Below are 24,226 nucleotides of genomic sequence, written 5' to 3' on the forward strand. Positions count from 1 at the left end.
AAAATAGGCGATCTGTTTTTTTTTGAATACGAAGTTTAATTTCTTTCTAAACAATATTTTTGCCCTTTTGTTGCTTCGGAGTCCAAGAGAACAAACGGGAGCCTCTGCTCGCTCTCTGCCCGGAGCAACCAAGAGGCTCCGAAACGGTTAACAGCAGCGACGGGGCTGCCGTTCCTAGAGCGGAACGGAAGACAGGCGGGAAAGGAGGAGCTTCCGCTTCCTGTTCCGTTTCCCCGGGGAGATGCTGGGCCTGCCGGCGGCTGTCCTCACTGGAGGCGGGTAACTGGGGGTAGTCGGCAGATCAAGGGGCGGAATTGGGGGGCGAGAGGGAGGGTCACGCCGGTAGAAAGAGGCGCAAAAGGGATGGAGCCACGTCCCTCCTGGGGGGAACTAAGAGGTTACAGGGAAATGTCGTCTTCTCCTGAGAGGGGAAGCGGGAGGCCGAAGCGACGCTGCTCGCTGGCCTTCACCGGCCTCTGGCCTCATCCTGCTGCCTTTTCTCACGCTCCTCTGTCCAGAGAAACCAGAAGTATCGCCCAGCAAAGGCCGCATGGGAGGAAATGGGGAGGAATGGCAGGGAGTTATCAGAGAGTCAGGAGAGTCTCCTGCCAGCCAGGGAGAAGGAGGAGGAATAATAATAATAATAATAATAATGATACATTTTATTCATTCATTCATACTCTGCCTTCAGATGTCTTCTAAAAGTCAGATAGTTGTTTATTTCCTTGACACCTGGTGGGAGGGCATTCCACAGGGCGGGCGCCACTACAGAGAAAGCTTTGCCTGGTTCCCTCTAACCTCACTTCTCGCAGGGAGGGAACTGCTGCCAGAAGGCTGTTTAGGGCTTTAAAAAAGGTGGGCCCCTGGGGATATAACTGGCCATCTGCAGCTGTAGTAATTTTATTTTCAATATTTCTAAACACCTGATTGAAATGGTCTCTTAAGTGGCACAGTGATCCAATGGTCGCTAGAACAAAACTAAAATTCACAAACCAATTTAGAAACCAGTATGCATAAAGCCTGGGCAGCATTTTTGGTCTTTACACACCTAAGAAAGGGGAGGAAGGAGGGAGTGTTGGGTGGGACAAAACACTCGTTTTTTCCAGTCTTAGATTTAGTTATCCAGATTTTAATGTCTTATTAAAAAACAAACACTGAAGGTAAAATCTCCAGTTGCCCCTTTTCTCATCAGAGTGGGAGCTGAGGGGAGATGGTTTCCACACCTTGCCTTGGAGTGTCTTTAAGAAAGGCATTTGTTTTGTCCTTCCAGGGATCAGTGAGCTTTGAGGAGGTGTCCTTGCATTTCACTGACGACAACTGGGCCCTACAGAGAGCTCTGTACAAGGAAGTCATGGTGGAGGTTCATGAGATGGTGACCTCTCAGGGTAAGGATCCTTTTCACCTTCATTAATAGTTATGGAAGGTGTGGATACTTCAGTGGCTCGGAGTGCCTTCCATCAGCTTGCTAAAGGACGTCGCAATGCCTGTATTTCTCCCAAGTTAAAGGCCAGTGATGGCTTCTGGGTTGCCTCCCTGGGGGAGACTATTGTTTAGGTGGGGAGACAGCACTAAAAGACCCAGTCTTGTATTGCCTCTCTTTGCACCTCAATTGGAGAGGGCACTGTGAGAAGGACCTCAGATGATGAATGCAGGCTCTAGGTGGATTCATGAGAAGCAGTCATTGAGCTGCATAGGTCAAAATCAGCACCTTGAGTTGAAGACAGTCACCCAGAAAAGGTTTCATATACTCAGAGCATCTTGTACTGGTCAGCACTCTCGTTTCTGAACGGTCTTCTAAAGCAGCCCGATATTTCATGCATTGTGGCAATCTAGCGTGGAGAATGGTAGAAAAAGCATACTAAAAATCTTTTATGTGGGGGAGCCTAATTTGTAGAATACTTGAGTATCTTGTTATTGGTAACTTGTTATTGTTATTGGTTTCTATTGATGTATTGGTTTGTTTGTTGCATGTACAGTGGTCCCTCGACTTACGAATTTAATCCGTTCCGAATGCACAGTTGTAGGTCGAAAAATTCGTAAGTCGAAAAGTGCCATGGGAGAAGCAGTTTTCGGGGGGGAGGGGGAATCGGAAAATTTTGTAAGTCGAGGAAACCGCATCTAAAAATTAGTAAATCGAGGAAACCGCATCTAAAACCGCCAACCGTTTTCATTCGGATTTTGAAAAATTCGTAAGAGTGCGACCACTTTTTCCATTCGTAAGTCGAAAAATACGGATGTCGAGTAGTTCATAAGTCGAGGGACCACTGTATAGGATATTGTATTCTGTTTCTTAATGTTTGATGCTTGGTTGAATTTTTATATATGCTATAAACCACCCAGAGTGGCTTGGGAAACCCAGCCAGATGGGCAGGATATAAATAAAATAAATGCTATTATTGTTATTATTCCTTTTGGTTTTTCAACAAGCTCTGCAGATCTAGACATTTCAAGCTGCTCTGAGTTAAGATACTGTATTATCCTGACAAAGCTGAGTCGTGGAATGTCTGCCCTCTTGGGGAAGATTCTTTTCTGGACCTGGCGGGAGGGGAGGGGACCCACAGAGCTTTGCTGCCAGCTTTGCCCCTGGAGGCCGGGGAGACCAGCAGCAAAGCTGAGCAGTGACACCCCTTTGGGAGTGACACCTGAGGCAGCTGCCTCACACAGGCCCATAGGCAGGCAGGCAGGCTGGCTCTGTTGATGTTGATCGTCTGCTGGTGTAATTTGTGTTATTTATGGCTCGGACTTGGTTAATCTTAAGGACTGCTCAGCAGAACTTTTCTGATATGAATAACCATTGATTAAATGGTGGTATTTTATTAAAACAAGGTATAACACCATATTTTTTTATATAAAACGCCTTTGACATAGTGCCAGCCCTTAAGTTTTGAAAAAGAAACAGCTGCATCAACCTTTATTTTTTAATTTTTATTCCATCAGGAGATGTTTGGGGGATCCTGGATGAGGAGGAACCATCAGAAGTCTGGCCAGAAAGAGCCGAGGAACAAGAGAAGGAAAGGAAATTGGAGATTCAAGATGGAGCCAACAAACAAGAGGGGAGAGAAACAGTGAAGCCAAGGGATAAACACAGTGCTTCTCAAGTAGATGAAAATCAAATTCACAGAGTGGGGGAAAAACATGAATGTACTACGTGCGGAAAGAGATTCTGTAGACGCTCAACTCTTACTGCACATCAAAGACTACACTCAGGTGAAGAACCTTATGAATGCATGGAGTGTGGAAAGAGCTTCAGTTGTAGAAGCCACCTTACTAGACATCAGATAACTCATACAAGGGAGAAACCTTATAAATGCATGGAGTGTGGAAAAAGTTTCAGTAGCAGCTACTACCTTAATGTGCATCATAGAATTCACACAGGGGAGAAGACACATAAGTGCTTTGAGTGTGGAAAGAGCTTCAATTGCAGCAACTCCCTTAACATGCATCATATAATTCACACAGGAAAGAAGCCATATAAGTGCTTTGAGTGTGGAATGAGCTTCAAGTTCAGCCACTCCCTTAACTTGCATCATATAATTCACACAGGGGAGACTCCTTATAAATGCTCTGAATGTGGAAAGAGTTTATGTGACCCTAGTAGCCTTACTAAACATCAAAGAATTCACACGGGGGAAAAACCATTTAAATGCATGGAGTGTGGAAAGAGCTTCAGTCAGAGTGCCGCCCGTAATGTGCATCAAAGAACTCATACAGGGGAGAAACCGTATCAATGTTTGGAATGTGGAAAAAGCTTCAGTTCCCAGAGCACCGTTCATGCACATAAGAGAATTCACACAGGGGACAGACCTTATAAATGCATGGAGTGTGGAAATAGCTTCAGCTGCAGAAGCCACCTTACTAGACATCAGATAACTCATACAGGAGAGAAACCTTATAAATGCATGGAGTGTGGAAAGAGCTTCACTCGCAGCTACTCTCTTAACGTGCATCATAGAATTCACATGGGAGAATCCTTATAAAGAACTCACACAGGGGGGAAACCATATAAATGCATGGAGTGTGGAAAGAGCTACCGCTGCAGTAACCACCTTTCTCGACACCAGATAACTCATTCAGGGGACTAACCCTATGAAAGTTGATGTGTGGAAAGAGCTTATTACAGTGGTTTCTTTACTGTGCATGAAAGAACTTGTACAGGGGACAAACCATATACATTTTTGCAGTGTGGAAAGAGCTTCAGTTGCAACAGCTGTCTAGTGATAAGTCGCCAGTAGCCAGGTGCAAAATGTGTCTGGCGCCTGGCTAATTTCAAACACTGCCCCACATTGGTATTTAATTAAAATAAGACATGAACTTGAGGATTTTCTCTCTGATTTACCAATATGTTCATTTAGTCAAGCATTTATGACTTGTTTTCAGACTATATGCTCAGAATATTTAGAGCACGGGTGTCAAACACAAGGCCCAGGGGCCTAATCCGGCCCGCCAGACCTCGTCATGTGGCCTGCGTAGCCGCCGCCGACAATAACCGCTGACAGTAGTTCTGGAGCCTGCGATAGGCCGAGGGTCAAAACCGGGGGCGGGGCTGCAGGCGGAGGCCGGGGCGGTGGAGCCGCGCTGATTGCCTTGGCCAGGGAATTTCAATTTCGAATGAGGCTGAGGGAGGCGGTGGCACAGCGGCCAGACGGGGAAGTGAGATGCAGGAGGAGGAGGAGGAAGCCCGCCGAGGAGGTAGGAAAGCCCTACAGGCGCTGCCGGCAAAGTTGGTGCCGGGACGGAGCAGCGCTGGATTTTTTTTTTGCAGGCTTTGCTGTTGTCTCCGAGAGCGAGTGAGGCGGCACTGGGGAGCCGCCGCCCGCCGCTTCCCTTTCTCTACTCGGCTGCATCCGGGAGGTGGGCGAGCGAGCGGGCGAAAGGGACGCGGAGTGAGCCTGAGGGGGAAGTAGGCGAAGCGCAACAGTCGCTCTCTTGATGGAGCCGGGTTTCTCTTCCCTCTTCCCCCGTTTTCTCCTCATAGACACTCGGGAGGGTGCCTGGCTTTTGCTCTGCCCCCCACCCCCGAGCCGCCCTTTGGCTTCTCAGTTCCGGTGGAGCTGCTCCCTGGGGGGCGGCCGGGAGGGAGGCGGCAACGACGGCACGGGTTCCTGCTCTTCCCGCTCTGTCGCCGCCTCCTCTCAGCCCCTCGTGATGTAGGGCTCCAGATGGAGTCGCCTCGCGGTTTGAGTAGGTGGGAGGGGAATTTTTTTGGGGGGGGGAGGTTTTCAAGCCTCCTCTGCCTGCAGTCCCGGTAGGGAGAGGCGGCGGCGAAGACGACAACAGCGCGGGTGGGGGGAAGAGCAGCTCTGAGGCGAAGATGCACGTCCGCTGGGGCTGCCGCCGCCTTCCTCCTCAGGAAATCCGCTGCCCTCCCTCAGCGCGAGGGGAAGGGACTCTGGCGCTGAGGAGGGAGGATGCAAAAGCAAAGCAGGGAGTTGGTGCTGCACCGCATGTTCCTGCCCCTCTCCAAAGCATGGGGTGGGTTGCAGCGTGTGGCATCCTGCCTAGCGGGGTTTGGGTGTGCGCAGGGCGGGAGAGGGAAGCCCTCTTTCCATCTGCAGGTTTTTAATCCCAGCAGTGGCTTTCTCCTTCCTGCCGAAGGTTTAGTTGAGCCCCCCCCCCCCGGAAGCCGTTGATCCCCACCTTTTGTTCAAATTTCCCTCGTTTACATCCCCTCCCACACACGCGCCACGACGCAGGAATGTGATCCGCGTGGGGGCGGGAATGAGCTTACATTATTACAAAAAGTAATAATTGAATGCAGTGACAATAATTCATGATAATAAAGAGTGGACACATAGTCCTACAGACACAACCAGCCCTTTGAGGGTGACCAAACTGCTGATGCGGCACCCGATGAATTTGAGTTTGACACCCCTGATTTAGAGGGACACTAAAAAATTCTTTCAGAACAGCATCTTTTCTGAACCAAGTTTATCCTTGATTTGTTATGTAATATACCTGATGCGGATGATCAGCTGAAAGTCACATATTTATTGTCTGGTTTGAGAAATTTGTGACACCAAGTTATGAGATTTGCTGTTGCTGCCCCAAAATCTAAATAAAAACTTTTGTGTGCGTGTGTGTGATATAGGCTGATACTGGTTTTTTTAAATAAAAGATGCTGTATTTTACTCTCTTACTGCCTCCATTTCTTCCCCTTCTATTTGCCAGGAGGTGATGGGACTGATCTTCTCAAGTCCTCTGGCCATTGCTGAGTTTTCCAAGCTTGCTGGCATATTGGGTGTAGCACCTTAACAGCATCATCTTTTAAAATTTTAAATAGTTCAGCTGGAATACCATCACTTCCACTGGCCTTGTTATTAGCAATGCTTTCTAAGGCCCATTTGACTTCACTCTCCAAGATGTCTGGCTCAAGGTCAGCAACCACACTACCTGAGGTGTACGAGACCTCCATATCTTTCTGGTATAATTCCTCTGTGTATTCTTGCCACCTCTTCTTGATGTCTTCTGCTTCTGTTAGGTCCTTACCACTTTTGTCCTTTATTATGGTAATCTTTGTACGAAATGTTCCTTTCATATCTCCAATTTTCTTGAACAGATCTCTGGTTTTCCCCATTCTATTGTTTTCCTCTATTTCTTTGCATTGCTCATTTAAGAAGACCCTCTTGTCTCTCCTTGCTATTTTTTGGAAATCTGCATTCAGTTTCCTGTATCTTTCCCTATCTCCCTTGCATTTTGCTTGCCTCCTCTCCTCCGCTATTTGTAAGGCCTCGTTGGACAGCCATTTTGCTTTCTTGCATTTCCTTTTCCTTGGGATGGTTTTCGTTGCTGCCTCCTGTATAATGTTACGAGCCTCCATCCATAGTTCTTCAGGCATTCTGTCCACCAAATCTAAATCCTTAAACCTGTTCCTCACTTCCACTGTGTATTCATAAGGGATTTGATTTAGATTGTATCTTACTGGCCCAGTGGTTTTTCCTTTTGTTGTTGTTGTTTAGTCGTTTAGTCGTGTCCGACTCTTCGTGACCCCATGGACCATAGCACGCCAGGCACTCCTGTCTTGCACTGCCTCCCGCAGTTTGGTCAAACTCATGTCCGTAGCTTCGAGAACACTGTCCAACCATCTCATCCTCTGTCGTCCCCTTCTCCTTGTGCCCTCAATCTTTCCCAACATCAGGGTCTTTTCCAGGGAGTCTTCTCTTCTCATGAGGTGGCCAAAGTATTGGAGCCTCAGCTTCACGATCTGTCCTTCCAGTGAGCACTCAGGGCTGATTTCCTGAAGAATGGATAGGTTTGATCTTCTTGCAGTCCATGGGACTCTCAAGAGTCTCCTCCAGCACCATAATTCAAAAGCATCAATTCTTCGGCGATCAGCCTTCTTTATGGTCCAACTCTCACTTCCATACATCACTACTGGGAAAACCATAGCTTTAACTATACGGACCTTTGTAGGCAAGGTGATGTCTCTGCTTTTTAAGATGCTGTCTAGGTTTGTCATTACTTTTCTCCCAAGAAGCAGGCGTCTTTTAATTTCGTGACTGCTGTCACCATCTGCAGTGATCAACGAGCCCAAGAAAGTAAAATCACTACCTCCATTTCTTCCCCTTCTATTTCTATTTGTGGTTTTTCCTACTTTCTCATTTTTCACCACATCCAGCTTACCAGGGTTCATGGTTCTTACATTCCAGGTTCCTATGCAATATTTTTCTTTACAGCATCGGACTTTCCTTTCGCTTCCAGGCATATCCGCAACTGAGCGACCTTTCGGCTTTGGCCCAGCCGCTTCATCAGCTCTGAATCTACTTGTACTTGTCCTCCGCTCTTCCTCAGTAGCATGTTGGACGCCTTCCGACCTGAGGGGCTCATCTTCCAGCGTCATAACTTTTATATGCCTGTTGTCTTTGTCCATAGAGTTTTCTTGGCAGGGATACTGGAGTGGCTTGCCAATTCCTTCTCCAGGTGGATCACGTTTGGTCAAAACATAACTTCTCTAAGTTATTTAAGCCCCTTCGCCACGACAAGGCAGTGGTCCATGAAGGGGATTTTCTTAGCACTACCCAATTGTAGACCTTCTATGGAGCTTAAATATTGATGTGGCTTTGCCCTGGCTGTCCTCAAGTAGAGATGGAAAGGCCTGGGGGGGAAACTGGAATAATGGGGGGGGCAGGGTTCACACACACCCGTTCCCCCCAAAGCCATTTTTTAGAAGTCCATTAGAAAAATGACAAAAAGGAAGAGGAAGAATAAATGGAAAATGATAGTAGTGGTTCAGAAAATGAGATAGAATAAACCTTAACATCAACTTTATTTGCTGTTGGTGCTAAGGGGCAAATCTGATTATTATTTATGTTGATGGTTTCTTGCTTTTTTTTGGTTGCTTATGAGGGAAAGGGGGGTGGTTACCTGTTTTATTGAAAGCATAATATTTACACTGTGTTTCATGCAATTTGTGAAAGCACTCCACACTGAACCTTTTCTCCCAATTTTTCCAAAATTTTCATTTCCCCCGGAAAAAAACGGGGGGGGGGATCCCCCCCATGGCTTCAAAATTTCTGGAAATTTTACATCTCTAATTATCACCACCATCATTATTCATATTAATTAGTCACCTTGCTCACAAAAGCGATTCAAGGCGACTTAGAACACTACATTAACATCAATACCAATTACAACAATCAAATCGATGGGAACGTACGAAACACAGCTGTACGAATACAGCCGATCCAAACTTGAGATTCTGTCAGGTATTGGGCGGGGTATAAGTATATTATTATTATTATTATTATTATTATTATTATTATTATTATTATTATTATTATAATAAAAGAACACATCTTTTTACAGCCGCTGGACCTCTCTTCTCAGCTGATTTCACAAAAAAGTGCATCTTTTAATTTTTTTCTAATTCTGATTTCAACCAGGATCTTTGAAACGTTTGCAGTTCCTCCCCTCTTAATGCCGCTTGCCTTTTAGAATTTATATTCGACGGCTATCCCTTTGTAAGCCGCCTTGACTCTAGGTCTTGGGGAAAGGCGGGATATAAATAAATATAATTCTAAAGGTGAGGATAAAGCTGCTCTTGAACTCGGATTCTGCTTGGAGCACCTGCGGGAGGGTAGGATGCTACCCTGGGGTGATCCTGCAGGGCTTCCCCCTCCTGCTTCAGAGCTAGAGACCAGCCGGGCGCCTCTCCTTCCTCTCCTCCAGAGACTCCTGCCGCGCGGCTCCGAAGCGGTTAACAGAGGCGACAGAGCTTAGATTCCTAGAGCGGAAGGAAAGACTGGCGAGAGAGGAGGAGCTTCCGCTTTCTGTTCAACTTCCCGGGGAGATGCTGGGCGTGGCGGCGGCTGTCCTCCCTGGAGGCGGGTAACTGGGGGGAGTCGGCCAATCCAGGGGCGGAATTGGGGGGCAAGAGGGAGGGGCACGACGGGAGGAAGAGCTCACAAAAGGGATGGAGCCACGTCCCTCCTGGGGCCAACTAAGAGGCGACGGGGAAAGGTCTTCATCTCCTGGGTGGGGAAGCGGGAGACTTGAATGCATCATCCTTAAATGGTAAGTTTCCCTTCCTAGGGAACTTGAAGGGCTGCCACAGAATGTCCTTTGCTCTTGACTGCAGATTTGACAGTCTTAACACTCTTATTTGGGGCTAAGACATATCCAGCCCCATTACTTGCACACTTGCCATTTAAAGAACCAGAGCTGCACATTTAAGACATCTTCATGCCAAAATTCCTTTTCAGTTTTCTGTGCCACAGTAGTTTTATGTGCTTTTACTTTCACTGCCTCCACATGACAGTTCCAAGAGAGGCTTTCAATAAAGGTACCTAAATGAGCAAGTGTGTTCTGTAGCTTGCTGATCTAAGCACCATTTATACTCTTGTTGGCTAGAAAATCATAATCTCGGCCTTATGTTAATTTATCAGCAGACTTTCTTGATTACACTATGTGCTGGACACCTCCAAGTTATTTTTGAGGCCCGATCAGAAAAGTGAGCGGAATACTAAATCACCGGCATACATCAAGATTGAGTTATTTCTGTTCCTAATTACTGCACATGGGGAGTTTGCATTGCCTAAACATGGAACCAAATGATTAATATAGAAGTGGAAATGAGTGGAAGCCAGAATGCAGCCTTGCTTCACTCCTCACAATGTTCCAAAAGCGTTAGTCTTACTGTCATTTAAGCTTACTCTGAGCTTCATTTCTGCGTTGTTATTGTATAAATAGCAGAAGTCTGCAGTTGATGCTGGCAATTTGACATTTCTCCCACAGTCTGTTTCAATTATTCTTAATGTTCTTAGTATGTTTCCTTATAATATAAAGGTAAAGGGACCCCTGACCATTAGGTCCAGTCATGACCGACTCTGGGGTTGCGCGCTCATCTCGCATTATTGGCCAAGGGAGCCGGCGTATAGCTTCCAGGTCATGTGGCCAGCATGACTAAGCTGCTTCTGGCAAACCAGAGCAGCACATGGAAACACCGTTTACCTTCCCGCTGTAGCGGTTCCTATTTACTGTATCTACTTGCATTTTGATGTGCTTTCGAACTGCTAGGTTGGCAGAAGCTGGGACCAAGCAACGGGACCTCACCCCGTCACAGGGATTCGAACCGCTGACCTTCTGATCAGCAAGCCCTAGGCTCAGTGGTTTAACCCACAGCGCCACCTGGGTCCTCCTTATAATATAGTTCAGAGTAAAACATGGTCCGTGGGACATGGGACAAGCAGTGACCATCTTAGGTGCATTCAATTGATGTGCAATCGCTGACAGGGGGAACAGGGGTGGGGAGCATTTATATGCACTTCCAACTACGCATGGGGGACCAAAAACAAAAGGCCTCCTTTGTACTGTTTGCAATTTTCTGCCTTTAGGAGATTTATACAATGCTTAATCCCAAAGTGACAGGTGTTTATTACGGTATTATTATTATTACTATTTACATTTAGTCACTAAACTCAAAGCAATCTACAGTATGATACAAAAATCAAAGGCACTCTAGAACAAATCAAAAGAAAAGCTTAACGTTCTGTATATGAATGTTTGTCACTCCAAACCAAAATTTTGGAGTCGCTTGCATCAAGGGCTGCTGTTTGATTTCCTCTCTTTCCTGCACTTTGCTTTTGCTAACTGCTACACTTGCAAGGGCAAAAAAAAAAATGTTTCTGTTAAGTACAGCAGTTTCTGCAAGAGCATTCTAGGCAAAAGTGGTTAAAAAAAAATAGAGAAACAAACAAATCCAGGTCCACATTAAAGTCCAGTATGACTGAGGCCTCATTTATTTCCTTGACATCTGATGGGAGGGCGTTCCACAGGGCAGGTGCCACTACCGAGAAGGCCCTCTGCTTGGTTTTCTGTAACTTCACTTTGTGCAGTGAGAGAACTGCCAGAAGACCCTCAGAGCTGGACTTCAGGGTCCAGGCTGAATGATGGGGTGAAGATGCTCCTTTAGCATTTTATCAGTTTGCCTTTTTATTCCATCAGAAGATGTTGAAGGGATGCTGGCAGAAGGGGAACAATCAGAAGTGTCACCAAAAGGATCCAAAGAGAAGGCGGAGCAAAGGAAGCTGAGGGTTCAAGATGGAGGCAGCAGGCAAGAGGGGATACATAAATCAGGTACGTCTCTGGGTGGTGAAAATCAAATTCACAGAGAGAAGAAAAAGTATGAATGTACAGTGTGTGCAAGTAGATTTGGTTATCGCTCAACTCTTACTTCACATCAAAGAGTGCACACAGGGGACAAACCTTATAAATGCTTTGAATGTGCAAAGAGCTTCACTCGCAGCAGCCTGCTTACTAGACACCAACAAACTCATAGAGGGGGCGAACCTTATAAATGCTGGGAGTGTGGAAAGAGCTTCCGTTGCAACGGTGCCCTTACTGAATTCATGCAGGGGAGAAACCTTACAAATGTTTCGAATGTGGAAAGAGCTTCAGTGGCAGTCGCTGCTTTACCTTGCATTAAAAAAATCACACAGTGTTGTACTTGACTGCTTATGTTACATCGCACAATTTTGTGTGTGTGATAGGAACTGCCTTCCATTTTCTTCCAGGTTCTGGTGTCTTTTGAGGAGGTGGCAGTATATTTCACCCAGGAAGAGTGGGCACTCCTGGGTCCAGCTCAGAGGGCTCTCTACAGGGAAGTCCTGCTGGAGAATTATGAGGAACTGGCTTCTCTGGGTAAGCATCCTTTGGTTGAGAGATGTGTATGTTTCTTTCCCAAAATCCATTGACCACATGAAATGTTAAAGAAAAAGAACCTCAAAGCAGTTTACAGAAAGAATAAAGCAGGAAAATAGCTAAAAAAACAACAACTATTTAAACCATTCCAAAAATGATTAAAACCAACACTGCCCTAAAAACCAGATTGAAACACACGACAACTGTCTTATTTGCCTGGAAAAAGTGACATAAACAAGAATGTTTTTATTGGCAGGTTCTAAATAGAGAGCCACGGAAAACATACCCCTAACAATGATGTATCTTCTGCTTTTCCCTCAAAGAAGGGCCTCTGTTTCCTCAACCTCGCCTCATCTCCTGGTTGGAAGAAGAGGAAGAGGAGTTTGTCCAGGAGAAAGAAGCAGGTGGGTGCCTAAAGGACACAGGAAGTGCATCGAGCCCAGCTTCCTGTTCTCGAGGTGGCTAAGCAGATCCCTGTGGGCAGTCCACGAGCTGTGAGCACAACAGCAACACTTCCCTGTTGTGAGGTTTTTTGGTTTCCCATTAATTAATTAAGTAATTATTTTCAAATTACAGTTTTACAATCGCATATCCAACATACAACAATCTAGTTCGTCCCAAGCACTGAGCTGCTCTGTGGTTGCTCAGTCATAACTATTTATATTTATTATCTGCTTTACTCATAAAAAGGACCCAAAACGACTTAACGAAGAACTCAGATGTGCTTCAGAGTAAAACATTCCTTCCTCGGCAGCTTGAAAAATGGGCAAGCTGCTTCCAATCAGTTCAAGAACCAGCTTGAAAAAGGAGTTGAGCAAACACATTTGGAAGGGGAAAAACAAAATGTTTTCTCCTGCTACCTTTTCCATGCCACTTTTGCAGGTAGTCGAAAAGCACCAGCGACGTGCCGCAGGTCCCCTCTTCTTTGGGATGAAGTGGAAGGAATGGCCCTCCCCTCAGCTCAGGTAATTGGGTCTGGAGGTCTCCTCCTGTGGCTTTTTCCGTTTGTTTAATCAGTTGGTGTTTTCTGAGGCAGCGTATAAAATTCTCTCAGCCTGGTAGAAATAGAGTAGAAACGTAACTCCAAAAAGCAGGGGCATGGAGCCTCTGCCCACAGGTTCCAAATAGCTGGTTGGCACAGACAGTGAGCCCTCCCCTCTTATTGGGATTCCCCTAGTGAAGCTGAGGAGCTGACTGACGCCGACTATGAGTGGTGCTTTGTCTGTTTGAAGGCATGGTTTTAATAATAATAATAATAATAATAATAATAATAATAATAATAATAATAATATATTATTTATACCCTACCCATCTGACTGGGTATCCCCAGCCACTCTGGGCAGCTCCCAACAAAATATTAGAGAGCCAGTGTGGTGTAGTTGTTAAGAGCGGTAGACTCGTAATCGGGGAACCGGGTTCGTGTCTCCACTCCTCCACATGCAGCTGCTGGGTGACCTTGGGCTAGTCACACTTCTTTGAAGTCTTTCAGCCTCACTCACCTCACAAAGCGTTTGTTGTGGTTGAGGAAGGGAAAGGAGAATATTAGCTGCTTTGAGACTCCTTCGGGTAGTGATAAAGCAGGATATCAAATCCAAACTCCTCCTCCTCCTCCTCCTCCTCCTCCTCTTCTTCTTCTTCTTCTTCTTCTTCTTCTTCTTCTTCTTCTTCTTCTTCTTCTTCTTTTAAGAGCACAATAAAATATCGAACATTAAGAATTCCCTAAACAGGGCTGCCTTCAGATGTCTTCTAAAAGTCAGATAGTTGTTCATTTCTTTGACATCTGATGGGAGGGTGCCCCACAGGGCGGGAGCCACTACTGAGAAGGCCCTCTGCCTGGTTCCCTGTAACTTGGCTTCTCGCAGTGAGGGAACCGTCAGAAGGCCCTCAGCGCTGGACCTCAGTGTCCGGGCAGAACGATGGGGGTGGAGACGCTCCTTCAGGTATACTTGAGGCCCTTTAGGGCTTTCAAGGTCAGCACCAATACTTTGAATTGTGCTCGGAAACGTACTGGGAGCCATTGTAGGTCTTTCAGGACCAATGTTATATGGTCTCGGCGGCCACTCCTGGTCACCACAGACCCTCATGCTTTTTGCACACGCTGCTCTTATCCTCTGTCCAGCCAAGGGAAAAAAGCATTGTCAGACATCAAGGACACATTCTAGCTGGGCACAAACCTGTGGGGTGCAAATCAGGACCGTTGTGAGAGGTGTGTGTCCTGGGAAGAATTCCAATAATATAAGGTCTGGCAGGTTGCAGAGCCTGACATTCTTAACAGTGAATCTGTAAGTGACTGTGGAGGCCAATTCTGGATCCACACGTCCTTCCAGGTGGGAGTTGATCACGGTGAGGGTTTGCCAAGCCCTCTTAGCACGTTTCCCCCTTTCGTCCTGAGTTCGAGCGTCTTCAAAGCCCATGACACCTTTGATAAAGGCTGTTCTTCAATTGGAGCGCTTGCAGGCCAGTGTTTCCCATTTGTCGGTGTTTATACTCCTTTTTTTTAGATTTGCCTTGAGAGAGTCTTTAAGCCTCTTTTGTTGACACCTCTGGTGTACATAAAGACTCACTGTGTGGTGGTTCTGGAGGTGGGTTCTCATAATGGTATTCTTCTTTTTTAATTCTTTTTTTAAAAAAATTCTTTATTGATTAAAAATTGCGTATTTGTACACTCGTTCTGTATAAAGGGGGGGGGGAATTTCCCCCAAATCAACCAAAATAAAGAAATGACATAATATGAATTTTTTTAAAGAAGACAAAAAATAGGACAGAGTTATATACATAATAAAGATACTCTTCAACATATTCCTTCCAGTCATTCTCATTATACTGTTTAGTATATACCCCCCCCCCAGGTTTATATTGTATCATATTGCTTCAATTTCTGCTAATATGGAAATGTTTGTACAATAAAGTAATGGTATTCTTTTACTTCCCTTCCTTGGATATTTCTCTCTTTCTTTTTTTCCTTTTTTTGGAAAGGCACCATCAGAATTATAGATATTTCCTCCTTTTTTCAGAGTCTGGTGTCCTTTGAGGAGGTGGCTGTGTACTTCACCAGGATCGAGTGGGCCTTGCTGAATTCAGGCCAACAAGAACTCTACAAAGATGTCATGTTGGATAATTACAGGAACTTGGCCTCTCTGGGTAAAGATCCTCCTGCACTCGCTTTCTTGAATCCCTTATTGCTCTCTCCATATAGGAAGTCCATGGTCAGTTCTGACTAAGCCAAGCCTTCCCGTGCCCAGACATTTGGTCATTGATTCTGCTCGTATTGATTCGGAGCAGACTCTAGTCAGCAGAGTAAAAACATAAACACACTGCAGGCTTCCCCGGAAAAATAGACCAGAGGCAATTAGCCTCATCCAGCTGAGTTTACTACTGAAGGCAAATGAGCATAACGGTCACAAATCCATATCTGTCAGGATTGGCATAGTCCATAAGAAATCCAGTTGCAGCAGACTTAACTTTATCTTACAATAAGACTAGTAGTAAATTTATTACGGCCATTGGCCCATTTTAAAACACCATACATCATATTACATCCAGAAACAATACAATTTAAACGATTCCAAGTTGAAACAAGTTACAATAAGACTAAAACCTTAACACTAAGCATACTATATACAGATCACCACACCAGAAGGAAAGAGAGACAGAAAGTGAAACCAGCTGTTTCAGCTTCTCTGAAGGAATAACCCAAACATCAGGAACCTCTGCTTGTTTCTAGGCGGAATAGAAACTTACTTGTTAGCTAGAAACTTTCAGTAAACCTTTGCAGTCCTGGGTGCCATCAATAACGCCTTTTGCTTTCTTTCTTTTTATTCCATGAAGAAGGGCCGCTGATGCCCCAGTCGGACCTCATCTCCTGGCTTGAAGAAAAGGAAGAGTGGTTGGTCCAGAAAAAAGAGGCAGGTGGGTCCTTGGGTATAGAAGAAGGTGGATTGGGGGGGACGGACCTGTGACCTTTCAGAAGTTGCTGAATTAGAATCCCCATGTGTGGTTTCGTCGCCTCCTGGTGTTTTTGTAGTGCATTCCACGTAGAATCAAAGAATTGTCAAGTTGGAAGGGACCCAGAGGGTCATCTTAGCCCAGCCAACTGCAATGCAGCAATCTTGACTGAAGAACCCATGACAGTGCAGATGGAGCGATTGGTGATAAATGGAGTTGGTTTGGAGATGGGTGGATGTTGCTATAACTGTTGTATGGCAAAGTTCCGAAGGTGCACTATTTCACACAGCGAAAGCTTGTATAGCCGTTGGATAGTTATTAGAACACCTTGGACTCTGTGTGTTCTTAAGAGGCTTTTTATCCAACGGCTATACAAGCTTTCGCTGTGTGAGAAGAAGAAGAACTCTGCTGTGTGTGTTTTACTGCCAGCCCGGGTCTATGGAGCAGAAGCGCTAGAGAAAGCGCGCCGGGCAGATAATTAGTGGCTCCTAATTGAGTCATAAACAACTCAACGGAGCCCTATACTCGTCACAATAACCACAGTTGCTTTGGTGATGTGGTTGGAGTCAGTGACGGATGGAGATGGTTGCTTTGGTGGTAGATGGAGTGGTTTGGTGATTGTGGGAGTGGCTGGTGCAGTGATGGATGGAGACGGAGTTGCTTTGGTGACTGTCAGGCTGCCAAGGCAAGGCTTACCTTCCCCTTCTCTGTAGATAACAGCACGAAGCGAAAGCAGTCTTTTGCAGCCACAGAGAGGTTTATTGAACACAGCACAAATATTCGGCGTCCATTCTCATTGTGCAGGTGCTCCCAGTTGAGTTCCTCCCACTTCCCTCTAGTTACTTCCGTCTTCCTGTCTCCTCACCACGTGATCCCTCCACCACTGAGCCTTCTGAGAGGGCAACCCTATCCAGACACCTTGCTCTAGGGCTCATGGCATGCACACTTTCTAGTGAGGGAGATTCAACCAGCTCTCTCTCTCTTCCTGTTACTCTCCCCTTGGTTGCTCTTCTCCCAGCTCAGCCCAACTGTCAGTTTCCGAATTGTGCCCTTCCATGAACCATTGCTCTAGGTCAGGCATAGGCAACCTTGGCTCTCCAGATGTTTTGGAACTACAACTCCCATGATCCTTAGCTAACAGGGCCAGTGGTCAGGGATCAAGGAAGTTGTAGTTCCAAAACATCTGGAGTGCCAAGGTTGCCTATGCCTGCTCTAGGTCGATACTATCCTCCTGCTCCAGAGGAGCTTCAGGATTAGGCCCTTGAGCAGAGGGAGAGGGGGGCTCCCACCATTCTTCCTCAGAGCAATAGCCTTCAGTCTGGTTCCTGACAGTGACACCAGACTGATGTTTCTAGGTCCATCTAGTGCACTCCCTCTCCCATTCCTGTCCCGTTTCAAATATCTGGTTCTTTGGGTTGGAACGGAGGTATGGAAAAGAGACGGCATGGTTTGGGTTTTCTATAAACTTCTGCACTCAATAACAATTTTTGCTTCTTTTTTAATCCCATCAAGAAGGGCCTCTGATGCTCCAATCAGACCTCATCTCCTGGTCTGAAGAAAAGGAAGAACTGCTGGTCCAGAAGGAAGTGGCAGGTAAGTCCTTGGATACAGAGCAGGGATGGGGGAAACTCTATGTCAGGCACCCCCAAACTTCGGCCCTCCAGATGTTTAGACTACAATTCCAATCTTCCCCAACCACTGGTCCTGTTAGCTAGGGATCATGGGAGTTGTAGGCCAAAACATCTGGAGGGCAGCAGTTTGGGGATGCCTGCTCTATGTTCTTCTAGTTGTTGCAGCAATGCAACTCACATGAGTGGTTTCATCATCTCCTGGCATTTTTGTATTACATTCTAAGCAGAGTGGATGGAGTGGCTGGTCATGGGTGGAGTTTGACAATTAAGGGAGTTTGTTGGTGGGTAGAGTGCTTTGGTGATGGTGGGAGTAACTGGTGGAGTAATGGATGACAGTCGAATCGCTTTGGTGACCCCAGACGGATGCTTTAAGGCAGGCATCCCCAAACTCGGCCCTCCAGATGTTTTGAGACTACAATTCCCATCACCCCTGACCACTGGTCCTGTTAGCTAGGGATGATGGGAGTTGTAGTCTCAAAACATCTGGAGGGCCGAATTTGCCTATGCCTGTTTTAAGGTCTGTGCATTGCTCTCTTCTATGCTTGTCTTCTTTCAAATATCTGGGTGGTTGGGATGGTGTCAGGGACTAGACTGAGGAGGAATGGTGGGAGCCGCCCCCCCCCCGGGTTTTCCTGAACCTTCCCAAGGGCAGGAGGACAGTATTGATTTAGTTTGCAAAGGGGCATAGTCTAAAGGGGGAACGCTGGGAAATACGGGGTGAGGAACAGCAAAAGGAGGAAACACCAGGAGAGAGACAGCTGGCAGATTCAGTCCTTGGACATCATTCCTGACGATGACACCCCCTTCCCCTAAGACTAGACAGACTTGGAAAGTGATGGAACAGAAAGTGCAACGACAACAAGCTCAGATTACCGGATGTAGAAGTGATGTAGATTAATGGGGACAGAGGGGGTAAACCTTTACTGGGAGCAATGCCACCGGGGGAGGGATCCGATTCACCGAAGCTAACATGGGATGGAGGGCTGAAAAGAGAATACATGGTTCAGATTTTTTTCAACCTTTTGTAGTCACAGGTGGCATCAATAACAGTTTTTGCTTTCTTCTTATCCTATTAAGAAGGGCCTCTGGTATCCCAATTGGACCTCACCTGGTTTGAAGAAAAAGAAGAGTTGTTGGTCCAGAAGAAAAGGGCAGGTAAGTCCTTGGATATAGAAGATGGATGATGGGAAACCCTGTGGTCTCTCAGATGTTGCTAAATTGGAACTCCCATGAGTAGTTTCAGCTTCTCCTCGTGTTGTACTACATTCTGTGTAGAGTGGATGGAGCTGGTTTGGTGATGGATGGATCATATATAGTTACTTTGCTTTGGAATTGGGGTTGGTGATGGAGGGAATTGGCTGTCATGGTGATGGATGGGCTGTTTTGGTGATGGCAGAAGCAACTAGTGGAATGGTTTGATTGTTGGAGTGGTTTGATGATTGAGAGGGAGAGATTTGTTTTTGGCAATGGATGGAGTTGGTTTGGTGATAGTGAAAGTGGTTGGGAACGGATGGGGTGGTTCAATGGTTAGAGCAGATGGAGTGAGGGAGAAACTTAGAGTGATTTGCGTTTTTTACAGGATCTTCATTTTCTGTCTGTTCCCTCATGCAGGTGATGGACAGGACCATAAGAATTATCAGGCGGCACATATAGCGTCAGAAACAACCACACATGATACGAGAAAAGAAATATTTGGAAATCAAAGAGAAAGACACAAGGCAAACCAATCAAAGCCTAGGCAGAAGAAGCAATCGGCTTCCCAGGGAGCTGAGGTCCATGAACTCCTGATCCCTCCAGAAGACTGTAAAGATAATAAGAATATTACATGTCCAGTGTGTGGTAAAATATTCCAATATAGATCACAGTTAAATACACATAGCAGAAGTCACACAGGAGAGAAACCGTTCAAATGCACAGAGTGTGGGAAGAGCTTCAGTACAAGCAGTTCCCTTACTGCACATGGAAGAACCCACACAGGAGAGAAACCATATAAGTGCATGGAGTGCGGAAAGAGCTTCAGCCAAAGAGGAAGTCTTATTGCCCATCAAAGAACCCATACAGGGGAGAAGCCATTTAAATGCATGGAGTGTGGAAAGAGTTTCAGTCAACTTGGACATCTTATTTCCCATCAGATAATCCATAAAGGGGAGAAATACTGTAACTCCGGACAGATGGACTGTGGAGAGGGCCTCCATGATAGCATAACCTTTACTGAACATCAGAGAACCCACACAGGAGAGAAGCAGTATAAATGTCTGGAGTGTGGGAAGAGCTTTGATATGAGAGGAACCCTTGCCAAACATCAAAGAATCCACACAGGGGAGAAACCATATAAATGCATGGAGTGCGGAAAGAGCTTCCGGGCTAGCTGGACCCTTTGTATACATAAACGAATCCATACAGGGGAGAAACCATATAAATGCTTGAACTGCGGAAAGAGCTTCCGGGATGGCGGAACCCTTGCCAAACATCAAAGAATCCACAAAGCGGAGGAAAGATATATCTGCACAGACTGTGGAAAGGTCTTTCGAGGGAGCGGTAGCCTTAATTTACATCAAAGAATCCACACAAGGGAGAAGCAGTGTGCTGGGTGGAACCTTTCCGAACATCAAATAATCCACATGGGAGAAACCATGTAAATTTATGGAATGTCAAAATGCCTTCTAGTATACAGTTACTGACTCACCCTTGTAAGCATGAAAGCATTAACCTGAGCCAGAAATGAGCTCTAGTTAACCACTCCCAGCAGCCGTTCTTTTCTCCTCTCCTTCTTTCTCTCCGACTTCCTGAAAGACACCATTACCTGGCATGGCTCCCAGCTCAAGCAAACAACATGAATGAATCTTTCTACAAGAGTTTTCTACAGTCCCCATCGTTGCTAACACAAAGACTGTGTGGTTCCTTTTTGTAACGAAACTAATTTCTTTTCCTTTTAAACAGTTTGGAACCTTTTCTTCATTGCCTTTACCGCCAATGGATGGAGACTTCTTTGCTGTAACTTCTGAAACTAGCCCAGCTGTTGGTCAAACTCGTGTTTGTAGCTTTGAGAACACTGTCCAACCATCTCATCCTCTGTCGTCCCCTTCTCCTTGTACCCTCCATCAGGGTCTTTTCCAGGGAGTCGAGTCTTCTCATGAGGCGGCCAAAGTATTGGAGCCTCAGCTTCACGATCTGTCCTTCCAGTGAGCACTCAGGGCTGATTTCCTTCAGAATGGATAGGTTTGATCTTCTTGCAGTTCATGGGACTCTCAAGAGTCTCCTCCAGCACCATAATTCAAAAGCATCAATTCTTCGGCGATCAGCCTTCTTTATGGTCCAGCTCTCACTTCCATATGTGCTTGGTACCAATCGGCAATTGTGCTAACTCTGTATGAGAAAGTAAATATTTTTGTTCAAACCTCTCTCTGCAGCATCAGGTTATGGGGCTCAAGCAACACCTAGGTTGGAGGTTTTCAACCTTTTTGGGTCCACGGCTCCCTTGACCTCCTTTCTACGGCCCCCCCTATGGGGCTCAGGAGCCCAGTTAGTTCACTCCTTGCCTGCAAAGCTGGCAGACTCTCACCCTTTTTCAAACACCCTCCCTTGCGGAGTGTTCCATCAGTCTCCTCTCTTCTCCTTGGGTGTCCTCCAGACAGCTGCTGCTGCTGCCTCTTTAAGGAACTTGTCTAGAGTAGTAAGCTCTTTCATAGAACCATAAAATTGTAGAGTTGGAAGGGATCCTGAGGGTCATCTAGCCCAACCCCCTGCAAAGCCAGAATCTTTTGCTCAATGTGTGGCTCAAACCTGTGGCTCTGAGATTGCAGACCTTGGACCGAGTAAATGTGAACCTACCCAGGTGATGCAGGTCAGCAGTACAAAGCTGTCAAGGACCAAGAAATTCCTGGCATGTGCAAAACACATTGGGGTGAGATATCGCTACATTTGTGAACATGTCCAGAATGGAACTGTGGAACCAGTTTATTGCTCCATATGACAGCTGACATACTGAGCAAATCTTTACATGTGAGGAGCTTTGGGTCAAGATGGGACTCTTGAGGGGGAGGGACCTACATGCTATGTTTGTATGTTCTTTGCATGTACACACCTGCTTGTCAGAGAAGAGAAACTGGCAATATACTTGATATCTGAAGAAGCGTGCATGCACACGAAAGCTTAGACCCAGAACTACTTAGTTTGTCTCTAAGGTGCTACTGGACAATTTTTAAATTTATTTTGGCAATATACAGTTACTGACTTACACCTGTGTGCATGAAAGTGTTAACCAGAGCCAGAAATGAGCTTGTTAACACGGGAGAGACTCCAAGCAGCCTTTGCTTCTTCCTCCCTCTCTCTTTCGCTCCTTTCCTCCCTCTCTCTTTCGCTCCCTCTCTCTTTCGCTCCCTCTCTCTTTCGCTCTTCTTTTTGTAATATAACTTATTTATTTTCCTTTTAAATTGCTTGGAACCTTTTCTTCCTTCCTTTTACTTCCAATGGATGGAGACTTGTTTATTGCAGCTTCTGAACCTCTGTAAATAAAATCTTCACTTTTCCAAAGCTATGTGTCTGAGATTTATTCTAGCCTAAGTATTTTCATGGGGACCAATTGTTTGAAGGTGGATGAGGACAGATGTAAAATCTAACCAAGTTTTAATGTGCTTGATACCAATGTACTAACTCTGCTAAAAGAAAAGAATTTTTTTTCAATCTCTCTCCAACATGGGAAAAACATGTGAATGTATGGCATGTGGGAGCCGTGTATGAACACTTTACATTACATAGAATCATAGAGTTGGAAGAGACCACAAGGGCCATCCAATCCAACACCCTGCCAAGCAGGAAACACATTCCTGACAGATGGCTGTCAAGCTTCTACATCAGGAGTGGGGAACATCCAGTCTATGCTCGTCTCTCCTAGGCAGGGCCAGCCCACCTATTAGCCTCTAACTTTTATTCCGGCACCCCTTTGAAACCTCTCCATTCTCCCAGGAGTTTCATAAAATCATACAGTTGGAAGAGACCCTGGGGGTCATCTTGTCCAACCCCCTGCAGTGCAGGAATCTTTTGCCCAATATGGGGCTCAAACCCATGACCCTGAGATTAAGAGTCTCATGCTTCACCAACTGAGCATGTCGAGGTCTTAGGATGTGTTGAACTGGTTTCAAAGTTAACATGGTATTAGCTAGGTTCCCCCTCCCCCAATTATTTCTAGATTTAGTATTTGAGAGGCTTTAAGTTGGCTGTCATTTGGTATTAGGTTCTTGTGATTTTTGTTGCTAAACCTTATCATGCAGGATTGTTCCGATTTTATTGTATATTCATTGAGATGTTTTCATTTATTGTTTGTGATTACTTGAAAGTTTGTTATGTTTTTAGAACTGTTGGTGTGAATTATGTGATTGTTTCTGTAAGCCGCCTTGAGCATGGTTTAATCATGGAAAGGAAGCATACAAATACACGGAGTGAGAAGTAACGGAGCAAGGAGGAGTAAGAAATCCTCAGAGTAAGAAGTCTGCAAGCTCCTCCCATCTTGGGCGACTGTTGATGTACCTGTTTGTCTCCATAAGCCTCCCACCTCTCTCTCACCTCTGCTTTGTCACAGCCCATCCCAGATAAGGAAGAAGCACACATCTGGTAGTTAACTATTTAGCAAGAAAAGCACTTACAGCAGCTTCTATGGTTACACACACTTCTCTAGACAGCAGTCCATAGGAGGTCTGAGCCCTATGGAGCAGTTGCAGCAACAGAGGTGGTTGCTGCTTTTCCTTCTGGCTTATATACTGTCCTTTGATGGGTTACACACCCACAACCTTAGACTTTTCCTGCATGGAAGACATTGATGCTCTTTTCAAGATCCTCTATTATATGTTTTTTAGAAGGCAATGTCTTCGGTTTTCCAAAAGGAGCTTATGTGCTTCTTTATCAAACGTAGCCTCTATTCTGAACTTAAAAATGCAAAACGTAATGCTGGTGGTCCACAAAAGAGGTTTAAAGACTCTCTCAAGGCAAATCTTAAAAAATGTAGTATAAACACAACTGGTAAACACTGGCCTGAAAGTGCTCCAATTGGAGAACAGCCTTTACCAAAGGTGTCATGGGCTCTGAAGTCACTCGAACTCGGGACAAAAGGGAAAAACGCGCTAAGAGGAAGGCACACTTGGCAAACCTTCACTGTGATCAACTCCTGCCTGGAAACCTATGTCCCCACTGTGGAAGGACGTGTGGATCCAGAATTGGCCTCCACAGTCAGTCACAGACTCACTGTTAAAATCGTGTTTATGGAAAACAATCTTATTCTGCTACAAAATAAAAGGTTTGAATTCCTCACACCCATTTTTTGTGGCTGTCATTGGAGATGATGAAGGTGCACCCTTTGGGGGTGCAACGTATTTTTAGTCCCATTGCTGACCCCCCAACCCCCCCCCCTAAATTTCCCCTCCTGAAGTGACACGTACTATGCCCTGGCACCTCCAGCTAGGGCTGGTCAACCGCTCCTGCCTGAAAAGCTGCTGCCAGTCAGTGCCTGCAATAGTAGGTGG

General features: G+C 45.7%; 2 protein-coding genes across 5 annotated transcripts; both read left to right on the plus strand.

The window, feature by feature from the left end:
• Positions 1-183: 183 nt before the first annotated feature.
• LOC148687112 (uncharacterized) lies at positions 184-6,133 on the plus strand. 2 transcript variants are annotated; one of them, XM_088664190.1, is made up of 3 exons: positions 184-279; positions 1,271-1,385; positions 2,938-6,133. In XM_088664190.1, the coding sequence occupies exons 2-3, from the start codon at positions 1,352-1,354 to the stop codon at positions 3,975-3,977; spliced, it is 1,074 nt and encodes a 357-aa protein (XP_088520316.1). In that variant the 5' UTR covers positions 184-279; positions 1,271-1,351; the 3' UTR covers positions 3,978-6,133. The 2 variants fall into 2 exon arrangements, with proteins under 2 accessions (XP_088520316.1, XP_088520315.1); XM_088664189.1 differs by having other exon boundaries at positions 204-275.
• On the plus strand, positions 3,075-22,244 carry LOC118081238 (uncharacterized). Of its 3 annotated transcripts, none has more exons than XM_088663960.1 (11): positions 3,075-3,207; positions 9,166-9,510; positions 11,440-11,571; positions 12,009-12,135; positions 12,459-12,539; positions 13,018-13,100; positions 15,150-15,276; positions 15,964-16,044; positions 17,593-17,673; positions 18,789-18,866; positions 19,323-22,244. In XM_088663960.1, exons 3-11 carry the CDS (start codon positions 11,536-11,538, stop codon positions 20,348-20,350), a joined length of 1,722 nt encoding a protein of 573 aa, XP_088520086.1. In that variant the 5' UTR covers positions 3,075-3,207; positions 9,166-9,510; positions 11,440-11,535; the 3' UTR covers positions 20,351-22,244. The 3 variants fall into 3 exon arrangements, with proteins under 3 accessions (XP_088520086.1, XP_088520087.1, XP_088520088.1); XM_088663961.1 differs by having other exon boundaries at positions 11,443-11,571; XM_088663962.1 differs by lacking the exon at positions 3,075-3,207 and having other exon boundaries at positions 9,354-9,510; positions 18,792-18,866.
• Positions 22,245-24,226: the final 1,982 nt, after the last annotated feature.

This window comes from Zootoca vivipara, chromosome 2 (genome assembly GCF_965207765.1).
Source record: "Zootoca vivipara chromosome 2, rZooViv2.hap1.1, whole genome shotgun sequence".
NCBI lineage: Eukaryota > Metazoa > Chordata > Lepidosauria > Squamata > Lacertidae > Zootoca > Zootoca vivipara.